The following is a 21,993-nucleotide window of genomic DNA, read 5'->3' on the forward strand; positions in this document are numbered from 1 at the left end:
AGCCAAAGGCAGAGGCTTAACCCACTGAGCCACCCAGGCGCCCCAGTACCCTCTATTTTTATAGTCAAAACAAAATGTCTCACTTAAAACATGGAAGTCTGGGGGTGCCCGGATGGCTCAGTCAGTTTGGTATCTGCCTTCAGTGCAGGTCATGAGAACACTGGGGGTATAGCTCAGTGGTAGAGCATTTGACTGCAGTGCAGGTCATGATCCCAGGGTCTTGGGATCTAGCCTAGTGTCTGGCTTCCTTGGGGAGTCTGCTTCTCCCTCTGCCTCTGCCCCTCCCTCACCCTTCTGCTCGTGTAAACTCTCTGTCTGTCTGTCTCTCTCTCAAGAATAAATATTTTTTAAAAACATGGAAATCCTGTTGATACGGCTAAGCATGGTACTCTCGTCAGTGTTGCAAAGTTGTTTCACTTGTAAATGAACATACAAATGAAATTGTGTGGGTGTGTATGAATAATTTCAATTACACTTCTAAAAATTCCATATTGAGTGTGTGTATTAGAGGAGCCCTGGGGCACCTGGCTGGCTCAGCCGGGAGAGCATGTAACTCTTAATCTCCGTTTCGAGTCCTGTGTTGAGTATAGAGACTACTTAAAAATAAAATCTTAAAAAAGGGGGGGGGCCTCCATGAGAAGGCAAGCAGTCTGAGACACTCCATTCATGACTGTGTCCTGTTAGCAGTTTACTGGTTGAATAAGAGATCAGAGGGTCTAGGATACAAGACAGGTAGATTCTAATAGTCTTGAGAAGAAAGGACAGGGACAGGTGGCAAGTCTGGGACCCAGGGTGGGGCACAGGTAAGAGGGTGGCCAGGGTTCTGAGTAGGAGCGCAAGGCCTCTCAGTAGCACCCAGAAGGCCAGGAACTAACCTGGGACTTCTCTCCCTGCAAGGAGGTTCATGAACTAGCCCTGTACCCAAACCGCCTATGGGAGACAGCATCACCCCAGAGGGAGGACAGAGAGACCTAAGAGACCAAGGTCATGATGCCTGATCCAGACATCCCTTCACCAGCTCAGCTCCTATCTGTGACATGTGCTCAGTCCAGGGGGTGTTGAACCAACTTTGTTCCAGGGCTGAGAGAGGGAAGCAGTGGGGATGATGAGCCTGGTGGGTGTCATGACATGGCTTGGGGTTGGGGAAGTCAGGGAGGTCTCCCTGGAGAAGCAAAATGGTGACAAATGCCTAAAGACCACAAGGGGCACTGGGCAAAGGTGATGAGGGGCTCTATTAGCAATGGAAACAGCCTGAGCCAAGGCCAGGAAGTGGAGGCTAGAGCTGGGAGAAGGGGTCTAAAAATATTGGGTTACTGTGTGCAACCAGAAGAGGGTGTCCTGGAGGGGTGGGCAAGGACTTGAATGCAAAGTTCAGTGATTCATACTTTAGCCTCAGAGCAGTTCAGCACCATAGAAAGTTTTAAACACAGGAGGGACAAGGTCAAATATGTGTTTACTAAGCTCTTTCCAGGGGTCACACAAAGTCAGAGTGGAAGGGGTGTGAGTGAAGACTGAAGACGAAACAAAAGAAGGAAGACCTGATGCCTGGAGGGAACCGGGGAACAGAGCCTGGAGAGTGTGTCTTGCTTACAGCCCAGGAGGAGCAGTTCCACCTGTTTATTTTGAAAACAGAATCTCCATCACCACTGCAGGCCTGGTCTTCCCCTCACTGCAGCAAAACCTGCACGGAGGGCTTCAGCTTCTCTTTTGTGGCCGGGTCAGCTGGAGGCAAGTCCTTGACCTTCATGACAGTTGCATGTGCCTCCTGAAAGAGGTCCTTTCCCACCTCCACCTCCACACGTTGGCGCCATGCAGCCAGCTTGGGTCTGCTTTTGAAGACTTGGCAGCCAGCACTGACAGGCTATGGGGAGAAGGAGCCAGGTGGAAGGGGTAGGCATGGTCAAGCACAAGGCAGGATGACCTATCTGAGGAATTCTCCAGGGTGGGTTTTCCCTTCTTGGCCACATGAGTAATAGGCTGGACGTTCTCTCCCCTGAGACACTGGGAAGCTTCTCAGTATTGCTGCAGTATAGGGTCTGAAGCCCCATTTTACAGATGAGAACACTGAGGCTCAGAAAGTGAAGTGGCTTGCCCAGGGTCCCACAGCCAGAAAGGGCAACATGAGCTGGTACATTGGCTCCCTCCCAGGACACCCCAGTGCCCAGTGGATCACCTGACCCCACAGCACTCACATGCATCAGCTCTGTGATGGCCACCAAGTCAGCCACTGAGATGTGAGGTCCAGCAACAAAGTCCTGGTCCTTTAGGAACTTGTCCTCAAGCAGCTGCAGGCACCTGTCCAGCTCAGCCAGAGTAGATGCCAATGTCTCAGGGGGCACCTGTTCACCCAGGAACACTGGGAACATCATCTGGTGGGTGGGCAGGCAGAGAGAGGGCTCAGTGTCTATCCAAAGTCTAGCCTAGTTCCTCATCCAATCTCATCCAATCTATCACCAGGCCTTCCAATTTCTCCTCACTTCAACCCACTCTTTCCACCCATGGCCACCACCAGCCCAGGCATTACCTTCTACTCCAACATGGGCAGCCTCCCATCTCTCCCTAGGTCCTCATGCAAGGCAGCCAGTAGGAGAACGTCTGCAATCCCAGACTGCCCATATCACCCCCTGCATCAAGCCTTCCATGGCTCCCCACTATCCTCACCATGAAAGCCTCAACACAAGCCCCCCCACCCAGGGAATCTACATGAGATTCTCTCCCTCTGGCGCCTCCCCCGCCAACTCATGGGTGGGTGTGTGTGATGTATGTGCATTATCTCTCTCCCAAATAAATGCATCTTAAAAAAAAAAAAAATTCTTTAAGTAACTTTTCTGAAGACTTTATTTATTTATTTGAGAGAGAGAGCACAGAGGGAGAGGAAGAAGAAGAAGCAGACTCCCGGCTGAGCAGAGAGCTGGGTTGGGAGCCAGGACCCCAAGATCATGATCTGACCCAAAGGCAAACGCTTAACTGACTGAGCCACCCAGGGACCTCTTTCTTTCTTCCTTCCTTCCTTCCTTCCTTACTTTCTCTCTCTTTCTTTCTTTTTCTTTAAGATTTTATTTATTTATTTTAGAGAGGAACGAGCGAGAGCACAAGCAGGAAGAGGAGAAGAGGGAGAGGGACAAGCAGACTCCATGCTCAGCGCAAAGCCTGACCCAGAGCTCAACCCCAAGACCCCAAGATCATGACCTGAGCTGAAATCAAGGGTCTGACGCTTAAATGACTGAGCTACCCAGGCGTGCAAAATGTTACTTTTTCCTAACAAATCTTTGTCAGTTTTTTGTTTGTTTCAAGTTTAATCCTTTCCTCCTTACACGGATGTCATTGTATATGGAAAATCTATTAGGCTTTTCTCTAAGTCTTCTAGTGTTTTTAGGCTTCAAAATCCTTAAATACCCAGAAATCAGACCAACTTTATTGAATGGTCTCTTCATTTCTTCCTAGTCTTAGATTTTTCACTTAACACTTCTCTATCTGAAAAAGTATGGGCATAGCCAGAGCTTGATTTTTTTCTCTCTCTCCCAAAAGGCAATTATTTCTGCAGTTGGGAGCATGCAAAAGGGCATAGGATTGAGTCTCAGCACTCAGGAATCAGGGAACATCTGGAGAAGTCACTCCCTGGCTCTCCCTTTGTTTCCCCTGCGGGAAACAAGTTGGTTGGACTAGGGAGTCTCTGGCATTCTAGAATTTGGTGTTCCAAGACCTCAGGTATCAACGAATTTTTTAAAAGATTTTATTTTTTTATTTGAGAGAGAGAGAGAAAGAAGGAGCAGGGGGAGGGGCAGAGGAAGGGAGAGAAGAAGACTCCCTGCTGAGCAGGGAACCCTGCTTCTGCCAGCTGCCATGTGGCTCAATCCTGGGACTCCAGGATCATGACCTGAGCCAAATGCAGATGCTCAACTGGCTGAGCCATCCAGGTGCCCTGAACAGAACTTTTTAAACAGAAAGCACTGTCCTTTGAGCATTCTAGAAGGGTCCCCAACCTGCCACAGCTCACCTTCTGCCACATGGCTCGGGTGCAGCTACTCCGAAGGGCTGTGTGCTGCCAGGCTAGGTACTCGTCCACACGGGCACGGGCCTGCAGGTCTTGGGGATACCAGTGGTCAGGGACCTCATACTTGCGACTCAGATACAACAGGATGGCCACACTGGGGGACATGGAGGAGATGAGGAACATGTACTAGTCACTTTCTGTTCCCTCCCCACTGCTCACATCTTCCCAGCTCCTATAGGTGGAGCACTTCACTATCTTCATACCATGATGCAGAGTAGGAATGTGAGGCTCAGAGAGGTTAGGTGACTGCCTAGGGTCACACAGCTCTACACTGCGTCATCCTCTCATCTGAGCTAAGGGCACCAGGTGAAAAACAAAATGTCTTGGGATTTCAGGAAGGACGGTGAGGGGGTACTCAGAGAGAGTTTCCAGGAGGAAGGGGGGCCCAACATGGTTCTTGAAAGACAAGAGCGACTCACATGGCACTCTGCACTATATCTGATGCATGGTCATGACAGGAGCAAAGCCAGCTGTCCCCTCACATTCCCTGGGGCTGGGATAAGGCCTCCCAGGTGAATGGGTCACTGCTTCCCACCCTGTCCCATCTCCTCTCTACCTGCCCAAAGCCTCCAGCCTCCTCCCCCAGGAAGCCCTCTCTGACCTTCTCCCTCTACTATATCTGACTTGTGCCTCATGTCTGTCCAGAGCACCAGGTCTCCATGGATGTTGCACTGTCCAGTGACCAGAGGTTCTGAAGCCAAGTGGAATGTGAATCTGGCTGTACTACAGAGGTGCTGTGTGGCTTCAGTAAAGGATATCACTATCCAGCTGCCAACCTGAAAGCTGGCCTGGGCTCTCATCTCTCCCTCCTATGTCCATCGCTCGAGCACACTCTTGGGCTTGACCTTCAAAGGGAGTCAGAACTGACCACTACATTCCTCTGTACTACCACCTCGGTCTGGGGTGCCAGCACCCCTCTCCTGGATTAGCACAGTACCTTTTCACCCCAGCCAGAGGGATCCTTTAAAACCGAAGTTGGATCTCAGCTCTCCTCTGCTTAAACTCCTGCAGTGGCCCCATCTTACCTACAGTAAAAGCCAAAGTCTTCCTGGCCACACAGGCTACCCACTGACCTCAGCCTCTAGTTACTCCTCTCCCTCACTCCAGCCACACTGGACACCTTGTCTCTCCAACCTTTCCCCCAAGCACTGTCCCACTTCACTGCCTTTGGCTTTGCTGTTCCCTCCAGCCAGAACACCCTTCCCATATACCCTGCACCTCTGTTCCTGTAGGTCTCTGCTCAGATGCCTCCTCCTCAAGGGGCCCTTCACTCGACATCCTACTCAAAATTGCAGCCCCCCTCCCCACTCTTACCCTGCTTATTTTCTCCATGGCACTCATCACCACCTGATAGGTTGCACCTTACAGAGATTAGCAGCACCCCTCCCCCCTTCCAGAACGTGAGCTCTAGGAGGCCAAGGACTTAGAATTGTTCAATGCTTTGGCCCCAAGGCCTAGATGGCTCCCGGTGGGTGCTCAGCAAATAGCCACTGAAGCTCTCTGGGTGCTCTCTTGACTCCCAGGGCAATAGAACTTGCCCAAAATTTGTAGAAGTAGAAGTTCTAAAGAGTGTAGTACAGTTACTCCTCCATATTTCACTCTTCTCTCTCTTTCCGTCTGGGGGATGAGTGGGCAGAGGAGGCCTGGAAACAGGCTGGAGGCCCTGTGACCTTGTGCAAGTCCTTCCCCTCCCTGGCTTCAGTTTCCCCCTTTGTAAATTTCTCGGGAAGTGAAGGAAGGCTTGGGACAGGGGAATGCCACGACTTCCATAGCCCCTCCCAGCCCTAGGCTCCTCTGCCTGCTGGGGCTGGCACAGCTGCTCAGGGCACACCAGTTGTGATCCAAGCCATCAACAGTAGATACATGGACAGCTGGCTGGCCTCACAAGGCCCGGGTAGCCGCCTGGGGACCTGATACCTCTCAGCCAAAGTGAAGTCCCCATCCTTCAAGGCTGGCACCTTCCTCAGGGGATTCACCTGGGCAAAAGCATCACTGTGGTGCTGGCCTGTGGGAGAGACCAGTGAGGCGGATGAGGAGAACTCTGAGCCCCATTCCCCACTGAGGCCTCTCCCCCCTCCACCCCTACCCCCACCCCCACCGCACCCGCACCCCAATATCCAGGCACTAACTTTCTGAGGCCCCTATCCAGGTGGGCAATAGGAAGGAGACCACTCTGCTGGTCACCAGACCACAGACCCTGACCCCACCAGAGATCCACCCTTCCTGGGTCTACCCTCCCTGGGAACCTGGGCCAAGCAGCATCTCAACTTGGCCATGAATGGGGAGGGTGAGTCCCTGCGGCTGTAAGTCACCCCTACCCCAGGCCCAGCCAATTCCATCCATATATCAGACACTCCAGTCTCCTCCCTGGGCTCTAAGCTTGCCCCTGCAATCCGTCTTCCTATGCCAGCTGCGTAACCTATCCACACCACACAGCTCCGGCCACACCTGCCCCAGGCCTCATTCAGACTCATTCTCTCCAGGAGCTCCTGCTCTCTTTCATCACCCAGCTTCCAGCAGCTCAGTTCTTCTTTCTGTCCCACGCCAAACACTTAAGTCTCCTTCCCCAGTGGGGGTTAGCAGGTCTGACGGTGTATGGAGTCTGAGGGCCTCAGTGGAACTAGGCTCCAGCCCATCCACAGGCCCACCAAAGGGCCTCTTTGCTCTTCACCTGGGTGAGGAGAATCACCCCTACATATTCTCCCTCCAGAAAATGCCTCTGTGCCCAGCCCCCATCCCAAGGAGTGCTAGAAAGGCAGAGCAAGGTGGCAGCATTGCAGTTGGTGGCCCAAGCTGGGGGCACCAAACACAGAAGGTAGGCAGGCCTAGGTAGAAGTAAAGAGGAGACCAGAGCCAGGTGGAACCGCCTTCTCCTGCTGGCAGCTGCAGAAATTCAAAAGAAGGCTACTCCAATTCAGAAATGAGGAAGCGGTTTCATTGTTTTCTCCAAGCCGGGGTGTGAGGCATCTGGGCACTCATTCCACTTCCCCACGCCTCCCACAGCCCCCCACTGCTCTCACTCCCCTATGTTCCCTCTCAACCTCTATTTTTTCTTAAAGATTTTATTTATTCATTTGACAGAGATCACAAGCAGGCAGATAGGTAGGCGGGGGGGGGGGGGGGCGGCGGAGGGGAGCAGGCTCCCCGATAAGCAGAGAGCTCGATGCGGGGCTCGATCTCAGGACCCTGAGATCATGACCTCAACTGAAGGCAGAGGCTTAACCCACTGGCCACCCAGGAGCCCCCTCAACCTGTATTTTGAAAAATGTTTCCTATTCACTAGACAAAGACCGGGGATCTCGAAAAAGGCACAACCGATAACGGATGACCCAGTTCTCTTACTGCAGCAGGCGGGGGTCTGTTAGCACACGGGCGCCCGCCGGGACCGCGGGGCCTGCCTTTCTGCCGCGCCCACCTTTGAGCAGCTCCACCTGCCGCAGCTCGAAGGGGATTCCGTTCTTCTTGGCGAAGATGTAGACGGCGCGACAAGGCTGGGAGAGCAGGTCCAGGTAAAGCTCTAGGCCCATGACCGGAGCAGCGGTCCGTCCCCGGGGTCGCGCCCAGGGTATAAGTAGGGGAAGAGAAACGGCCGACAGAATCTGCCAGGCCACCGAGCCTACAGCGGAACACGATCCGGAGGAGAGGGGTGGAGTTGTGGGGTGCTGGTGCGTCTGAGCCCCGCCACACCCTCCCCGCCCATTGGATAGCTCTGGAGAACTTTGGGCCAATCAGCGGCGCCCCAATTCTCCCTCCCTCCCTTCTCTGGAACCCTGGCAGCAGTTCTCTCGGAGGCGAGGTCGCTGGAAGATTTGGCCTGTGACCTGAGGTTTCGCTGCCAGGTCATACCCCTTCCCCGGAACTCAACGTCTACCTTTGTCAAATGGTGCAGTGGAGGGTGGTAATGGGAACGGGACACCAAGAACGCTTCCAGCACGGGCCTTCAGTTAATTTAGGATCGAAAGGGCTAGGCTGCCTTCAGGTGGCCCAAGTCACCTGCCCGTACTCAAGGAGGAAACTGAGAGAGGAGGGGCTTCTGACTCCCCAGGACACAAAGGGAGGCACTAAGCGGAGGTACAGTAGCCTCCCCTGGGCCCAGTGCCCACAATGGAGGCTCGGGAGGTTTCTGGACCCCAACTCCCGGAAAGAGTGAGCCGCCCCTCCCTAATTCCTGGGGTCATATTTATTACACTCCAGCTAATCCTTCTAGCAGTTGGCAGAAGCCAGGGGTGGCCCATCCAGAGGTCTGCAGGAGGTCTGTAAATTCCCCACTTCCTTTACAGGGCCAAGTCCCTCCAAATGACACTTTCTGGTCCCCGAGGTCCGTGGACATGAACCCCCCCCCAATTCCCTAAGAGAGGCTCTTGGGGGAAGAAGACCCTGCCCCCAAAGCCAAGATTCAGAGAAAACGCCTTGGCAAGAAGATGTTATTGAAAATTTTAAGTTAAGATTTAAGTAAGACCTATCCGCCCCTTCCCCCTCTCACCCCCTCACTCCTCCCTGCCCCCAACTCCCTCCTTTTCCCTCCCAGGGAGAGACTGCCTTCCTGGGCTAGTGCCGGAGCCCTCTCCAGGCTGGGAGAGGCCATGTTCTCCATCCCCTTCCTTGCCCTGCTCTCCTGCACAAATCACTTTTGGCAGGATTACTATAATATCCAGTTTCCTTGCTCTCTTTGGCCACCCTCAAGTCCAACCCACCCCCCCACCTCCACCTGCCACCAGAGAGCCAGAATATTATTTTAAAGATTTTATTTATTTATTTATTTGACAGAGACACAGCAAGAGAGGGAACACAAGCAGGGGGAGTGGGAGAGGAAGAAGCAGGCTTCCCTCGCAGAGCAGGGAGCCAATGCGGGGCTGGATCCCAGGACTCTGGGATCATGACCAGAGCCGAAGGCAGACACTCAATGACTGAGCCACCCAGGCTCTCCCAGAATATTAATTCTAAACACAATCTGGTGGGGTGTCTGGCTGGCTCAGTCAGTAGAGCACAAAGCCCTTAATCTCAGGACCATGAGTTCAAGCCCTACAGTCAGTATGAAACCTACTTAAAATATAAAGAAATAAAGAAATGCAATCTGAGGGGCGCCTGGGTGGCTCAGTGGGTTAAAGCCTCTGCCTTTGGCTCAGGTCATGATCCCAGGGTCCTGGGATCAAGCCCCTAATCGGTCTCTCTGCTCAGCAGGGAGCCTGCTTCCTCCTCTCTCTCTCTCTGCCTGCCTCTCTGCCTACTTGTAATCTCTGTCTGTCAAATAAAATAAATAAAATCTTAAAAAAAAAATAAATGCAATCTGAGCACACTATGCCTACTTATGGTTTACAGATCATAGGCATGGCCTTCAAGGCCCTGCATGACTGATTCCTGTCCAGGAGAGCTGCTGTTTGGCTTTGCCCCTCCTGACCAATCTGGCAAACAGAAGCAGGACTCCTGAGCTACAGTACTTGATGCCAGAGGGCCATGTCCTGGGAGGTTGGCCCAGCCAACTGATTGATGACCATGCCTAGTCACATGTGGGATGCCTGCTGATCCCTATGCTGTCCGACAAATCACTTTCTCTGAGAATTAGAAGAGTAAAGGGCATTTGTTAATTTCACTCTTGGCAACCATCATGGGGAAGCTGACCCACAGGGCCTCAGAAAAGGGCTTGTCTTTCTGATAGAGACCAAGACCAGGGCCAAGTCAGGTAAAAGAAATCACACATCTGGGCTAGAAGAGTAGGCTCAGGCTTAGCCCAGGTTTATTTCCCAAACTGAAAATGAAATGCAGTGATTAAAGGAGATGAGATCTGGCTATTCCATTCTCACTGTGGCTTTTAGGCAGCTGTGCAAGATAGTGTGGGTGTAGGGGTCTAACCATGGGAGCATAGGTGCAGTGGCACTCGGGCAAATCACTATAGCCCTCTGAGCCTGCTTCCCATGGGACATTGGAAATGAAGGTGCTTTGTGAACTGCCAAGGGCAAACTGCAGGGACGGGGCTTCCTGACTCAACCAATCATGGCCAGTACCGCAGGCATCAGCTTCTGCTTTACAGTGGGGTCTGCAGGTGGGGACTCCTTGGCCTTCATGATGACCTCATGGGCCTCCTGGAAGAGATCCTCTCCCACTGCTGCCTCTACACGCTGGCGCCATGCAGCCAGCTTGGGTCGACCTTCGAAGACTTGGCAGCCAGCACCCACAGGCTGCAGGGAGAAAGGAAACAGGATGCGGGTGGAAGGTAAGGTCTTCTGCCTGGTTTGGGGGTCCCAGAGCCCCAGAAGAGGTTTCCACACATAAGCATGGACCATAACCAGGTGGGGGCAGTGTGAGCAAGACTTCAGCGACTACCCAGGGCCCTCCCCGCCTAGCAAGCCACCCTATCCATAGCACTCACATGCATCAGCTCTGTGATGGCTACCAGATCAGCCAATGAGATGTGGGGCCCGATGAGAAAGGCCTTGTTCTGGAGGAACTTGTCCTCAAGCAACTGCATGGTCACATCCAACTCGGCTAGCGTGGCTGCCAGCATCTCAGGAGACACTGGCTCACCCAGGAAAACAGGGAACATCACCTGGGAGGCAGGGAGGCATGGTAGACAGTTAGGGGCCAGCCCAGCCTCAGGGGCAGGAAGGCAAGTGTGCCTCCCCCACCCCAATTTGAGCTGCTTTCTGGTTCTATACACCTGTCTTTGAAGGCTGGGTGGGGCCTGCAGGGAAATTCCCAAAGGACCACTGTTTCCAGAAATATCCCAGAAATATTCCTGCTTCTGTGATCTCTGATGGCTGAGCCTCAGGGGGCATCTGACAGGACTCAAACCCCTTTGAGAATGACTCAGGGGGTACTTGAACAATGAGTTTCATACTTTGGAAGTAGGCGGCTAGCCTAGGGACAGTCTATGTTATAACCTCTTTCCCCTGAATGTAAAGTCAGTACCGCTTACTGGATAAATAATTAGGATGGGCTTACAAGGTTTCCACTCTGCCACTTAAAAAGCAAGTGGCCTAAAATAAACTACCTAAACCCTCTGAGCCTCAATTATCTCATCTATATTATAGGAATAATAGTACATGACTCTCTTCTAAATGGAAAAGTGGGACAGTCAGTGAGAGGGACAGTCAGTTGCCTGAGATGGCACAGCCAAGAAAGACTAAGCCAAGAGTATAATGGACATTTTCTGACAGCGACCTACCAGGAACTAAGGAAGAAGGCTAGGAAAGGGTAGTGTCCAGGATGTGGGAGGAAGGTGTTTTAGGGGAAGCATCAACAGCATCATGGCTGGCAGAGCTATAGGGAGATACAGTGGATGAGGAGCAAGGGAAGAATGCTTCATGCTTCGTTTCGTTAAGTTGCTTGGGGGAGCCTGGAACTCAGGTCAACATGACTAGGATTGTACATGAGCCCTGGCTTCAGGCTTCAGTTTCCTTCCCCATACAAGGTAGACAGAATCAGCAGTCTCTCACTGGTGCGCTGGAGGCCAGCCCTGAGCTAATGGCATTCCTTTGACTACAGAGTTTTTTAAGAATATGGATCAAGGGTGCCTGGGTGTCTCAGTCAGTTAAATGTCCAGCTCTTTTTTTTTTTTCTTTTTTCTTTTTTTGTTTTTTGTTTTTTGTTTTTAATTTGACAGAGATCACAAGAGTCAGAGAGGCAGGCACAGAGAGAGGGGGAAACAGGCTCCCTGCTGAGCAGAGAGCCTGATGTGGGGCTTGATCCCAGGACCTTGAGATCATGACCTGAACTGAAAGCAGAGGTTTGAGCCCACTGAGTCACCCAGGTGCCCCTAAATGTCCAACTCTTGATCTCATCATAGGATGAGCTTGGGTCATCATCATAGGATCATGGGACTGAGCCCCACATCAGGCTGCACATTAGGCATGGAGACTGCTTAGGATTCTTTCTCTCTCTGTGTCCCTCCCCTCCCCCACTCTCTCTCTCTCTAAAAGAAATAAAAACAAAAATTAAAATTAAAATATGGATCAGTTGCTGAGATTTAAAAATGGGGGCATTTCATATATAAGAGTCCAGATTTCCAGCTTTTTTTTCTTTTTTTAAGATTTTACTTATTTAAGACAGACAAAGAGCAAGCACAAGTGGGTAGAGGGGCATCGGGGAAGCAGACTCCCTGCTGAGCAGGGAGCCCAACACAGGGCTTTATCCTAATCCCAGTATCCTGGGATCATGACCTGAGCCAAAGGCAGAGGTTTAACCAACAGCGTATCAGGTGCCCCTCTAGCTTCTTTTCCATATAAAGGGTGCTAGCCACAGGGTATGCCTGCTCAGTATCTAAGGCTGATGCTCGGGAGAAGCCACTGCATCAGGAGGGCACAATGAACTCTCAATTTGCACAACCCCAGCTAGCCCTCCTCCCTCATTTTTTATTGATTCACCCCTGCCAGAGATTATCTACCATTTCCCTTCTGTTTCAATTTGGTTGATCCAAAATTCGCAGGGTTTGGAAGAGCGGTTTTGTTCCTCTTTAAATGTAACAGACCATACTAGGATAATAAGTACATTGCAATTTATTTATATAATGAATTACTGTAGAGTAGTTAAAATGGATAAATTAGATCCACCCACAGCAATATAGAAAAATGCACAATGCAGAGCGATATGAGAGCATTTATATAAAATTTTAAACATGCAAAGCAAAACTTTATTTTGCTTATGATGACAACTAAGTGTAATAATGTATAAAATCGTAAACTGGAAGGACTCCCACTGGACCCCAGAGCAGAACGGCCTTTCAGGAAGGAGTGAGGGCAAGGGAGAGGTCTTTTGAACGTTTGTCCTCTATTTCTGTTTTATATAAGAAATGACAGGAAACAGAGAAATAAAGCTCATAACCCACAATTAGCAATACACTTTATTGGTTTTTTTAAAAGATTTTATTTATTTATTTGATTGAGAGAGAGAGCGTGAGGCAGGGGAAGGAGAGGGAGAAGCAGACTGCCCACTGAGCAGGGAGCATGATGTAGGGCTCAATCCCAGGTCCCTGGGATCATGACCTGAGCCAAAGACAGGTGCTTAACTGACTGAGCCACCCAGGCGCGCCTATCCATATACTTTAAAAAATGAGGAATCTTGCTTCTGATTAGGACATCAATGTCAAAAACCATAGCTCCCATCATTAACAAGGGTGGAAAGAAAATAATCTTATCTTTCCTTAAAGCCATCAAAGGTTATAGAACTTTTAAAAATAGAAAATAAAAGACAAAAAAATGAAAAAGAAAAAAAGCCTAAACCTATGCTATCTGATATGGTAGCTGCTAGTGAGCTCTTAAAATATGGCTAGTCCTAGCTGAGTTGTGAGGTATACGCATAACACACATGGGATTCTGAAGACTTAGTACAAGAAAAGAATGCAAAATAGTGCATTAATGATTTTTCTACCGATTACATGTTAACTATAATTTTTTTATTTTTAATTGTGGTAAGAAATGCTTAATAAAATTTCCCAACTTAACCATTTTTAAGTGTACAGTTTCATGGCACTAAGCACATTCACACTCTTGTACAACCATCATTGCTGAGATAGTCTAGGGAAAGCAAGAGGGACTTACTTAATTCCTGTGAAAGTCCCTGGTCTAAGACAAGGGTTAAAAGTTTCCAGGGTGCCTGGGTGGCTCAGTGGGTTAAGCCTTTGCCTTCGGCTCAGGTCATGATCTCAGGGTCCTGGGATCAAGCCCCGATCTCAGGGTCCTCATCAGGGAGCCTGCTTCCCCTTCTCTCTGCCTGCCTCTCTTCCTATTGTGAACTAACTCTCTCTGTCAAATAAATAAATAAAATCTTTTAGAAAATGGCCATAAGTTTAGAGACAAACACCTTCTTCTGGGAAAGAGAATGAATGAGAGGTAAGAGCCATGAGGCAGTAATTGTTGTCTGGGCAAAATTAGAAGTAACAATTTAAAGCCTGCTTGCACAAGTATTTCTATTTTCCAGGAGCCCTAAAAGAATGTTGACCATACGGGACGCCTGGGTGGCTCAGTTGGTTAAGCAGCTACCTTCGGCTCAGGTCATGATCCCAGCGTCCTGGGATCGAGTCCCATATCAGGCTCCTTGCTCCGCAGGGAGCCTGCTTCTCCCTCTGCCTCTGCCTTCCACTCTGTCTGCCTGTGCTTGCTTTCACTCTCTCTCTCTGACAAATAAATAAATAAAATCTTAAAAAAAAAAAAAAAAAAAAAAAAAAAAAGAATGTTGACCATAGGGGCGCCTGGGTGGCTCAGTGGGTTAGAGCCTCTGCCTTCGGCTCGGGTCGTGATCTCAGAGTCCTGGGATCGAGCCCCACGTCGGGCTCTCTGCTCTGCGGGAAGCCTGCTTCCTCCTCTCTCTCTGCCTACCTCTCTGCCTACTTGTGATCTCTGTCTGTCAAATAAATAAATAAAATCTTAAAAAAAAAAAAAAGAATGTTGACCATAAAGAAAAGTATCTTGTGATTGTCTTGTGTCCACTAAAAAGTGATGCCCACTAGATAGTGACCATGGGACTGAAGGATGCTTCCCCACTTCCAGCCCCTCACCCTTTGGAAAAGGGCCTTTCTAAGCCTCCTACGGTAGGGAGGGTGTAGCGACATTCCTCTTTCTTGCTGGCCCCCTTTTATACAAGCTATCTCTAATAAACTCCACCTGTTTTCTTTCTCTGAAGTTCCATGCTCATTTCTGTGACTCAGGAACCTAGACTCAGGGGTCGGGTAAAGGCACCATCCATCTCCAGATGGTTCATCTGGTTCATCATTCATCATCCCAAACTGAAACTCTGTCCCCATTAAACAACTTCCCATTCCCTCCTCCCCTGACCCCTCACAGCCATCCTTCTACTTTTTTGTCTTTATGAACAGAATCGGAATTTCATGTAACTGGAACCATACAGGGGCACTTGTCTGGCTCAGACGGAAGAGCATGTGACTCTTTTTTTTTTTTTCTTTAAGATTTTATTTATTTGACACATAGAGGGGGAGAGAGAGAGAGCAAGAGAGCACAAGCAGGGGGAGTGGCAGTCAGAGAGAAGGGGAGAAGCAGGCTCCCTGCTGAGCAAGGGGCTTAATCCCAGGACCCCAGGGATCATGACTGAGCCACCCATAAGCCTCTCTACCTTTTGTTGAACATAATGCCTAGCATACTATAAGACATGCAAAAAAAAGAAGACACTGTGACCCATAATCAGGAGGATAAAAATGGCCAAGAGAAATAGACCCACAGGGGACAAAGTTATGAAAATTAGCTGCAAAGACTTTAAAGTAACTATTATAAATATTTCCAAGAATTTAGAAGAAAAGATGGACTAAATGGGTAAACAGATGGTGCATTTCAGCACAGAAAAGGAGATTTAAAAAAGAAGCAAATGGAATTTCTAGAACTGAAAAATACATGTTGTTACAGAACCTGGATTGGGTCCTGACGGAAGAACCATCCGGCGATCTTTTGGAAACTTTAGAGGATCAGAGTTTATTTAACACCTACTGGCTCAGAGGAGAGTGATCTCCAAAGGTCTGAGCCCTGAGCACAGACAAAAGGGGTAATTTATAACCTTCTATTTCTGCATACTTGGTACTTTTGGGGCATGCACGGAAGCAGGGCAGAGAGAAGACCCAAGAAGAGCCCTGGGCCAGTGGCTGGGACTCCTTTGCTGACTCAGCTGATCACCTTAGAACACAGATTTTCCCTTACCAAAGTCTCAAATGAAGACTGTCTTAGATGGGTTTAATAGCAACGTGGGCACAACAGAAGAAGGAATTATCGAGTCAAAGTTAGGTCAACAGAGACTATCCAAACAGAAAAGAATGAGATGGTGCTTTCGCCCCTTTGGGGCGATGCTCTCAGGGCCTCACCTTGTGCCACAGGGCCCGGAGGCAGCTTCTCCGCAGGGTCGTGTGCTGCCATGCCAGATACTCATCCACAAGGGCGCGGGCCTGTACATCTTGGGGGTACCAGTGTTCAGGGACTTTATACTTCCGGGTCAGGTAGAGCAGGATGGCCACACTGAAGGGGAGGGAGGACATGATGGGTGGAGGAGGGGCTTAATCAAATTCCCTTCTTTAATATTCCTGACAATGTGCCAAGGTCTTTGCCTCATTCTCCAGAGAAGGAAGTCAGGCTTAGAACACTGACGGGACTTGTCCTGGCACAGAGCCCTTGGTGGCAGGTCTAAGAGTCTTTTTTTTTTTCTTTTTTAAGATTTTTTTTTTTTTTTTAAAGAGATTATATTTATTTATTTATTTGTCAGAGAGAGTGAGAGAGAGAGAGAGCACAGGCAGGCAGAGTGGCAGCAGAGGCAGAGGGAGAAGCAGGCGCCCCGCTGAGCAAGGAGCCCGATATGGGACTCGATCCCAGGATGCTGGGATCATGACCTGAGCCGAAGGTAGCTGCTTAACCAACTGAGCCACCCGGGTGTCCCAGGACTAAGAGTCTTTCTGAGACTAACACCCAAGCTCATCCTAGCACTGGGCAAAAGCCCATAGCAGAGTATCCTGCCAAGAGAATCCTGTTCAGAGTCAGTCTCTGATCAGAGGGCCAGAAGGCTTCCTGGAGGAGATGCCATCAAAGCTAATGCTTAAAGCTCAGTTCTTTCCAGTCTGCATCCATTCTCATCCTCTGGCACCCAGACCAGCCTCAGATGGCCTGACTGCTCAAAAAGGCTTTCCTGTCATTCCTTTGTCCTCCCTAAAGCATCCTGTAGGAAACACTGGGGCTGCTGCAGGATCATGGAACAGGAGAACAGACCAGACGCCTGGAGCTCTCCTCCTGCCCTAGGCCATGAGGGCTACCATGGTGTTGGGACAGGCATGGATCTGGAAGGGCCCTGAGATGCATGAATTTGGAGCCATAAGAAAGCTTTCAGGAGGGGCGCCTGGGTGGCTCAGTGGGTTAAAGCCTCTGCTTTCAGCTCAGGTCATGATCCCAGGGTCCTGGGATCGAGTCCCACATCGGACTCTCTGCTCAGCGGGGAACCTGCTTCCCCCTCTCTCTCTCTGCCTGCCTCTCTGCCTCCTTGTGATCTCTCTGTCTGTGTGAAATAAATATATACAGTCTTAAAAAAAAAAAAAAAAGAAATAAAGCTTTCAGGAACTTGGGTTACTCCAAGGGTTGTGCCAGTAAGGGCAGAAAACCTCCCTTTCCTATTAGGAATCCTGTATCCACATCTTGGCTTAACAACTCACTTGTCTGTACAAGATATCCTGGAGCTCTTTTTCCTCCCAGCTAATTGTTCAAACCACCTCTGGGGACAGCTGCAGGTCCCTGGGAGTCACAGACCTCTTGACGGTGAGAAAAGACACAGAGAAATGCAGAAACCGCACGATGCCCCTGGCAGGCACCATGGGTGCTCAACACTAGGTGACACAAGGACCCAGGACAACAGAGAGCAGCAGAAAGAAGAAAATGACACTGACATAATGTCAGGAATTCTCGGGGGGGGATGCATCCATTTCACCATTCCAGAGATGAGTTCAAAAGCTTCAAGTTCTCCTTGGGTTTTTTTTTTTTTTTTTTTTTTAAGATTTTATTTATTTATTTGACAGAGAGAGATCACAAGTAAGCAGAGAGGCAGGCAGAGAGAGGAGGAAGCAGGCTCCTGGCTGAGCAGAAAGCCCGATGCGGGGCTCGATCCCAGGACCCTGGGATCATACCTGAGCCGAAGGCAGAGGCATTAACCCACTGAGCCACCCAGGCGCCCCTCAAGTTCTCCTTGTTATGGGAGGGGTGACATAGGTGATAAAAAGGAGCAGAGTGGGGGCTGGGGTGGGTGGGTGTGAACTTCCTTAAAGAGGTTTCCACTTCTTGGGATCTGTTGGGATGTAAAACACCCACATGACTCACAGTCCTCCCTTGGGGGAGACCCACCCAAGGAGGCTGCAGCCCAGACTTGGAGTCACTGGGTAGACCAGAGGCCCATGGGCCATCTCAAGCCAGAGCACCGTCCCTTCCCTGTCCTACGCCCCTGCCCTGGGGTACTCTCACCAACAAACACAGGATGGGTACAGAAGTAAAATATGCTTACTTGTCCAAGCATTCCTGTGAACTGGACCAGCAGGTAGGCCTGGGTCTGGGTTCCAAACCTGACTCTCTATGGGATGTTAGGCTAAGGACCCTTCACCTCTGAGGAGTTTAGATTTTTTTGTCTCTAAAATAGAGCGTTAGGGTGCCTGGGTGGCTCAGTGGGTTAAGCCGCTGCCTTCGGCTCAGGTCATGATCTCAGAGTCCTGGGATCGAGTCCCGCATCGGGCTCTCTGCTCAGCAGGGAGCCTGCTTCCTCCTCTCTCTCTCTCTGCCTGCCTCTCTGCCTACTTGTGATCTCTCTCTGTCAAATAAATAAATAAAATCTTTAAAAAAAAAAAAAAAATAGAGCGTTAAAGGGCACCTGGGCAGCTCAGTCAGTTAAGCGGCCGACTCTTGGTTTCGCTCAGATCATGATCTCAGTGTCCTGGGATCTAGCCCTGTGTGGGGCTCTGAGCTCTGTGGGGAGTCTGCCCGTGGACTCTCTCTTTCCCTCTCCCTCTGCCCTTCACTCTGCTCACTCAAGTTCTCTCTCTTTAACATAAATAAGTCAATAAAATAAGTAAATAAAATAAATGGACCAGATGGTTCCAGTGAGTTCTGGTGGCAGCCCCAGTGTCCCAGTTACCTCTCGGCCAAGGTGAAGTCTCCATCCTTCAAAGCAGGCACCTTCTTCAGGGGGTTCACCCGGGCAAAGGCATCGCTGAGATGCTGGCCTGCAGAGAGCCCATCACGGTGGGTGAGGAAGGAAACACTGAGCCCTGCAAGGCCTGTGCCCACTCCCTATTAAACCCAGGCTGCAATTCCATGGTTCTTTCCATGGTTCCAATTGCAGCCCCCAGGTGCTCTCCTGCATGGCAAAGGCTAGTGAGGGCCACTTGGGTAGGGGCAGGACCAAATGTTGCAAAATGGACCTCGAGAGCCCCAGTCATGCCAAGTCCCACTGGGCACAAGCGCCACCCACAGCCCAAGGGGCAAGATGTGATGCTTCAGCTGGGCCTTCACATGCACCCCACCCACCACCTCTACACCATCCCTAGCCTCATAAGTTCACATTCAGGGTGCCCCAGGCTGCCAGAGTGAGGTGGCTAGTTACCCGAATAGAGCTCTGATTCCTTATAGTGCCCCTTTCCTTGTGGACTCTAAGGTAAGGTCACCAAACACAGAGAAGTGGCTTTCTCCCAGTATCTATTTACTTGCAAACAACTTCTTCCAGCTCCTCTGTGTCCCCTTGTTCACCCTGCCCTAGGCCACTGGGCTAGAGCTGGCCCTGCCTTTAGGATCTGCTGGAGCTGGAACAGTCACACTTTTGTCCCACCCACAACCCCTAAAAGATGCAGCCTCATGTCTCCTGGGCCTCTGGTCTCTGCTTCAGTTTGTGTGAGTGGCTCCTACTCCTGCAGATGCTGTCAGAGAGAAGCTTCTAAAGAGCATGTAAGCTTATCATCCACCATCCTGCTCAATAGTCTTCAGTGGCTCCCCATTACCCCAGGATCAGGCGGAAGCTCCTCGAAGCCATACATGATTGCCTTAACACTCTAGCCTCAACATACCCACTGTCCTTCCTTCTCCCTCCCTTCACACTGTGACTTTACTAGACACACCTGCCCTGCTCTCCTAGTGAAACCCACCGCTCTGCACCCTTTATTTAACAGCCTGGCTGGGATGTTCCTTTGTCCCCATGCCCTGTCCCCTGTACACAGCAGAGATGACCCCTGGGGAGGACAAGTGGGAAATCTCCCCAGCCGACTGGAAGAAGATGAAGAATTCAGGCAGAGGGACAGGCCAGTTCAAAGGCATGAAGGCAGGCAAGGGCGTGACAAACCGTGGTGGTAAAGTGATGGGGGTGGGGGTGGGGGGGTGGAGGCTCAGCCAAGCAGAGTTACCCCATCTGCCCACCAAGCAATACCTCCATTCTGCTTCCCTCAGCTGTGTCCTTGGAGCCTTGGGAGCCTACCAGAAACACAAACCCTCCAGCTCAGGAGTGCAGGGCTCAACATGTTCCCGCAGCCTCCAGGCAGTCTCCCTTCAAGCCCCCAGCATGGTGGGGGGAGCCCAAGGCACAAGAAGGCAGAGAACAAGGGAAAGCAGAAGGCAACGCCCAAGAACTAGGGACAGAAGGGAGCCCCCAATGCAGATGGGGCCGATGCATAGCGCCCCATCCCAAACCCAAGCCTGGGCCCACCTTTGAGCAGGTCCACCGGGCGCAGCTCGAAGGGAATGCGGTTCTTCTTGGCAAAGATGTAGATGGCGCGGCAGGGCTGGGACAACAAGTCCAGGTAAAGCTCCAGCCCCATGGCGGCCAGACCAACACACCCGAGCGCAGCTAGGAACACACTCTGTCCTGGGGCCACGCCCCACCAGCCTCCACTCCCGGTTGGGTAGCTCCGGGCATCCACTCCGGGCTCCGGGCTCCGGGCACCGGGACTTTGGTCCAATCGCTGGAGCCACCAAGGGCGTGTCTGAGGGGTTGGGACCAAGAGCGCGGAGCCGAACAGGCGGGCCGGTGACGCGTAGGTCTCCCATCCAAGGGTCCCGCGGAGGTCCCCAGTCCTTCGTGACAACCTTATTTTATGCTGTCTTCAAGGTTCATCCACGTTGTCGCTGTCAAAATTTCCTATCATCTCCATTTTAGAGATGTCGAGATTGAGGCAATAAGTGATCATGGACCCAGGAAGTTTGGCTCCAGAGTCCATGTTCCCAAGAATACTCCAGAGATCGTGATACCTGAACAGACCTTGAGGGCAGTATGCTGAGTGAGCTGGGTCCAACAGGAAAAGACAAATACGGTGTAATCACATTTATTTATGAAATCTAAAAAAAAAAAAAAAAAAAAAGCCAAACTCATAAGTAGAATGGTAGTTACCAAAGACTGGGTGGTGGGGAGACTGGAAAAATGGGTAAGAGTACAAACTTGCAACAAGAGATAAAGAAGTTGTGGAGATCTATCACAATAATGATTATTGGTCAACAACGTAAGTTGTCAACAATATAGACAACAACTGTAGTACAATTTCAAAGTTGCTAAGAGGCTAATCTTAATTATTCTCCCTACAAAAAAAGAAATGGTAATTAGGTGACATAATAGACAGTTAGCTCATGTTACAACATATAAATGTATCAAATCAACAGTGTCCACAGTGTCAATTATATCTCAACAATAAATAGGTAGGTAGATAGATAAAGTAATGGGGAGGCTAGAGAGCTACAGGGCCTTTACAAGTCATCATGCCCGGATTCACCTGCTAAGCCCTAATTTCAGGCCTGTTCCTTACAGCCCGGGTATCCCCCAAAGCATGCCACCTCGCTGGTGAAATGGCATCAGTGTCATTTCCTAACATAAGTCCAACTGAAAATGCATCCACAAGAACGTAATATTTTCTACACAGTAAGAAAGCTCTTTGCAAAGAAAGCAAATGTTGGTAATAATGATTCTCAACTGAAAAAAAAAATTTAATGAAGGACAAGAGCTTCAGATGTTGAAGTTTGAAAAAGGGGCTAGACCTTCAGAGGAGGTCAGTTACTTGATCCCCACTTCCCGCTGACCCCCAGGAGGAGGGCATTCCCCCAGGAGGAGCTGGGCCAGGTCCTGTATAGGGCTCAGCCTCAATCTTGAAGGCTCAAAACCTAATTTGGTCCATATTCCAGGATTAATATTTTTCTTAGGATCTGAGTCACATACTCAACTCACAAGAGAATGAGGGACTTATTATTTTATGGAAAAAGAGATCAAGGCCCTTTAGACAGAATGCTCCCAACCAATGCTCAGAGCAGTCTCGGAAGTGCAATCTCCCAGCAAACCTGGGGAGGCAGAGTGTGGATGAAACAGGCCACACCACCTGCAAGGCAGCTTCCACCTGAGAGCTTTAGAGAGTTAGAAAGACCATCTGTATTCATTAATTATTTCTACATAACAAATTACCATGAACTTAATGGCTTAAAACAACACATATTTATTATCTTACAATTTCTGTGGAT

At 50.1% G+C, this 21,993-nt stretch overlaps 2 protein-coding genes across 5 annotated transcripts; both read right to left on the reverse strand.

Moving 5' to 3' along the window:
* Positions 1-1,436: 1,436 nt before the first annotated feature.
* On the reverse strand, positions 1,437-7,726 carry LOC101684378 (glutathione S-transferase theta-3). Of its 3 annotated transcripts, XM_004742477.3 has the most exons (5): positions 7,470-7,702; positions 5,972-6,059; positions 3,998-4,148; positions 2,193-2,369; positions 1,437-1,861 (listed from the first exon to the last, which is right to left on the reverse strand). In XM_004742477.3, the coding sequence occupies exons 1-5, from the start codon at positions 7,579-7,581 to the stop codon at positions 1,667-1,669; spliced, it is 723 nt and encodes a 240-aa protein (XP_004742534.1). In that variant the 5' UTR covers positions 7,582-7,702; the 3' UTR covers positions 1,437-1,666. The 3 variants fall into 3 exon arrangements, with proteins under 3 accessions (XP_004742534.1, XP_012906738.1, XP_012906737.1); XM_013051284.2 differs by lacking the exon at positions 5,972-6,059 and having other exon boundaries at positions 7,470-7,726; XM_013051283.2 differs by lacking the exons at positions 3,998-4,148; positions 5,972-6,059 and having other exon boundaries at positions 7,470-7,587.
* Positions 7,727-9,758: 2,032 nt separating this feature from the next.
* LOC101684855 (glutathione S-transferase theta-1) lies at positions 9,759-20,391 on the reverse strand. Of its 2 annotated transcripts, XM_004742478.3 has the most exons (5): positions 20,201-20,387; positions 18,644-18,731; positions 15,852-16,002; positions 10,422-10,598; positions 9,759-10,230 (listed from the first exon to the last, which is right to left on the reverse strand). In XM_004742478.3, exons 1-5 carry the CDS (start codon positions 20,310-20,312, stop codon positions 10,036-10,038), a joined length of 723 nt encoding a protein of 240 aa, XP_004742535.1. In that variant the 5' UTR covers positions 20,313-20,387; the 3' UTR covers positions 9,759-10,035. The 2 variants fall into 2 exon arrangements, with proteins under 2 accessions (XP_004742535.1, XP_004742536.1); XM_004742479.3 differs by lacking the exon at positions 10,422-10,598 and having other exon boundaries at positions 20,201-20,391.
* Between the last annotated feature and the right edge of the window lie 1,602 nt (positions 20,392-21,993).

This window comes from Mustela putorius, unplaced genomic scaffold (genome assembly GCF_011764305.1).
Source record: "Mustela putorius furo isolate JIRA1106 unplaced genomic scaffold, ASM1176430v1.1 tig00003858_pilon_pilon_pilon, whole genome shotgun sequence".
Classification (NCBI taxonomy): Eukaryota; Metazoa; Chordata; class Mammalia; order Carnivora; family Mustelidae; genus Mustela; species Mustela putorius.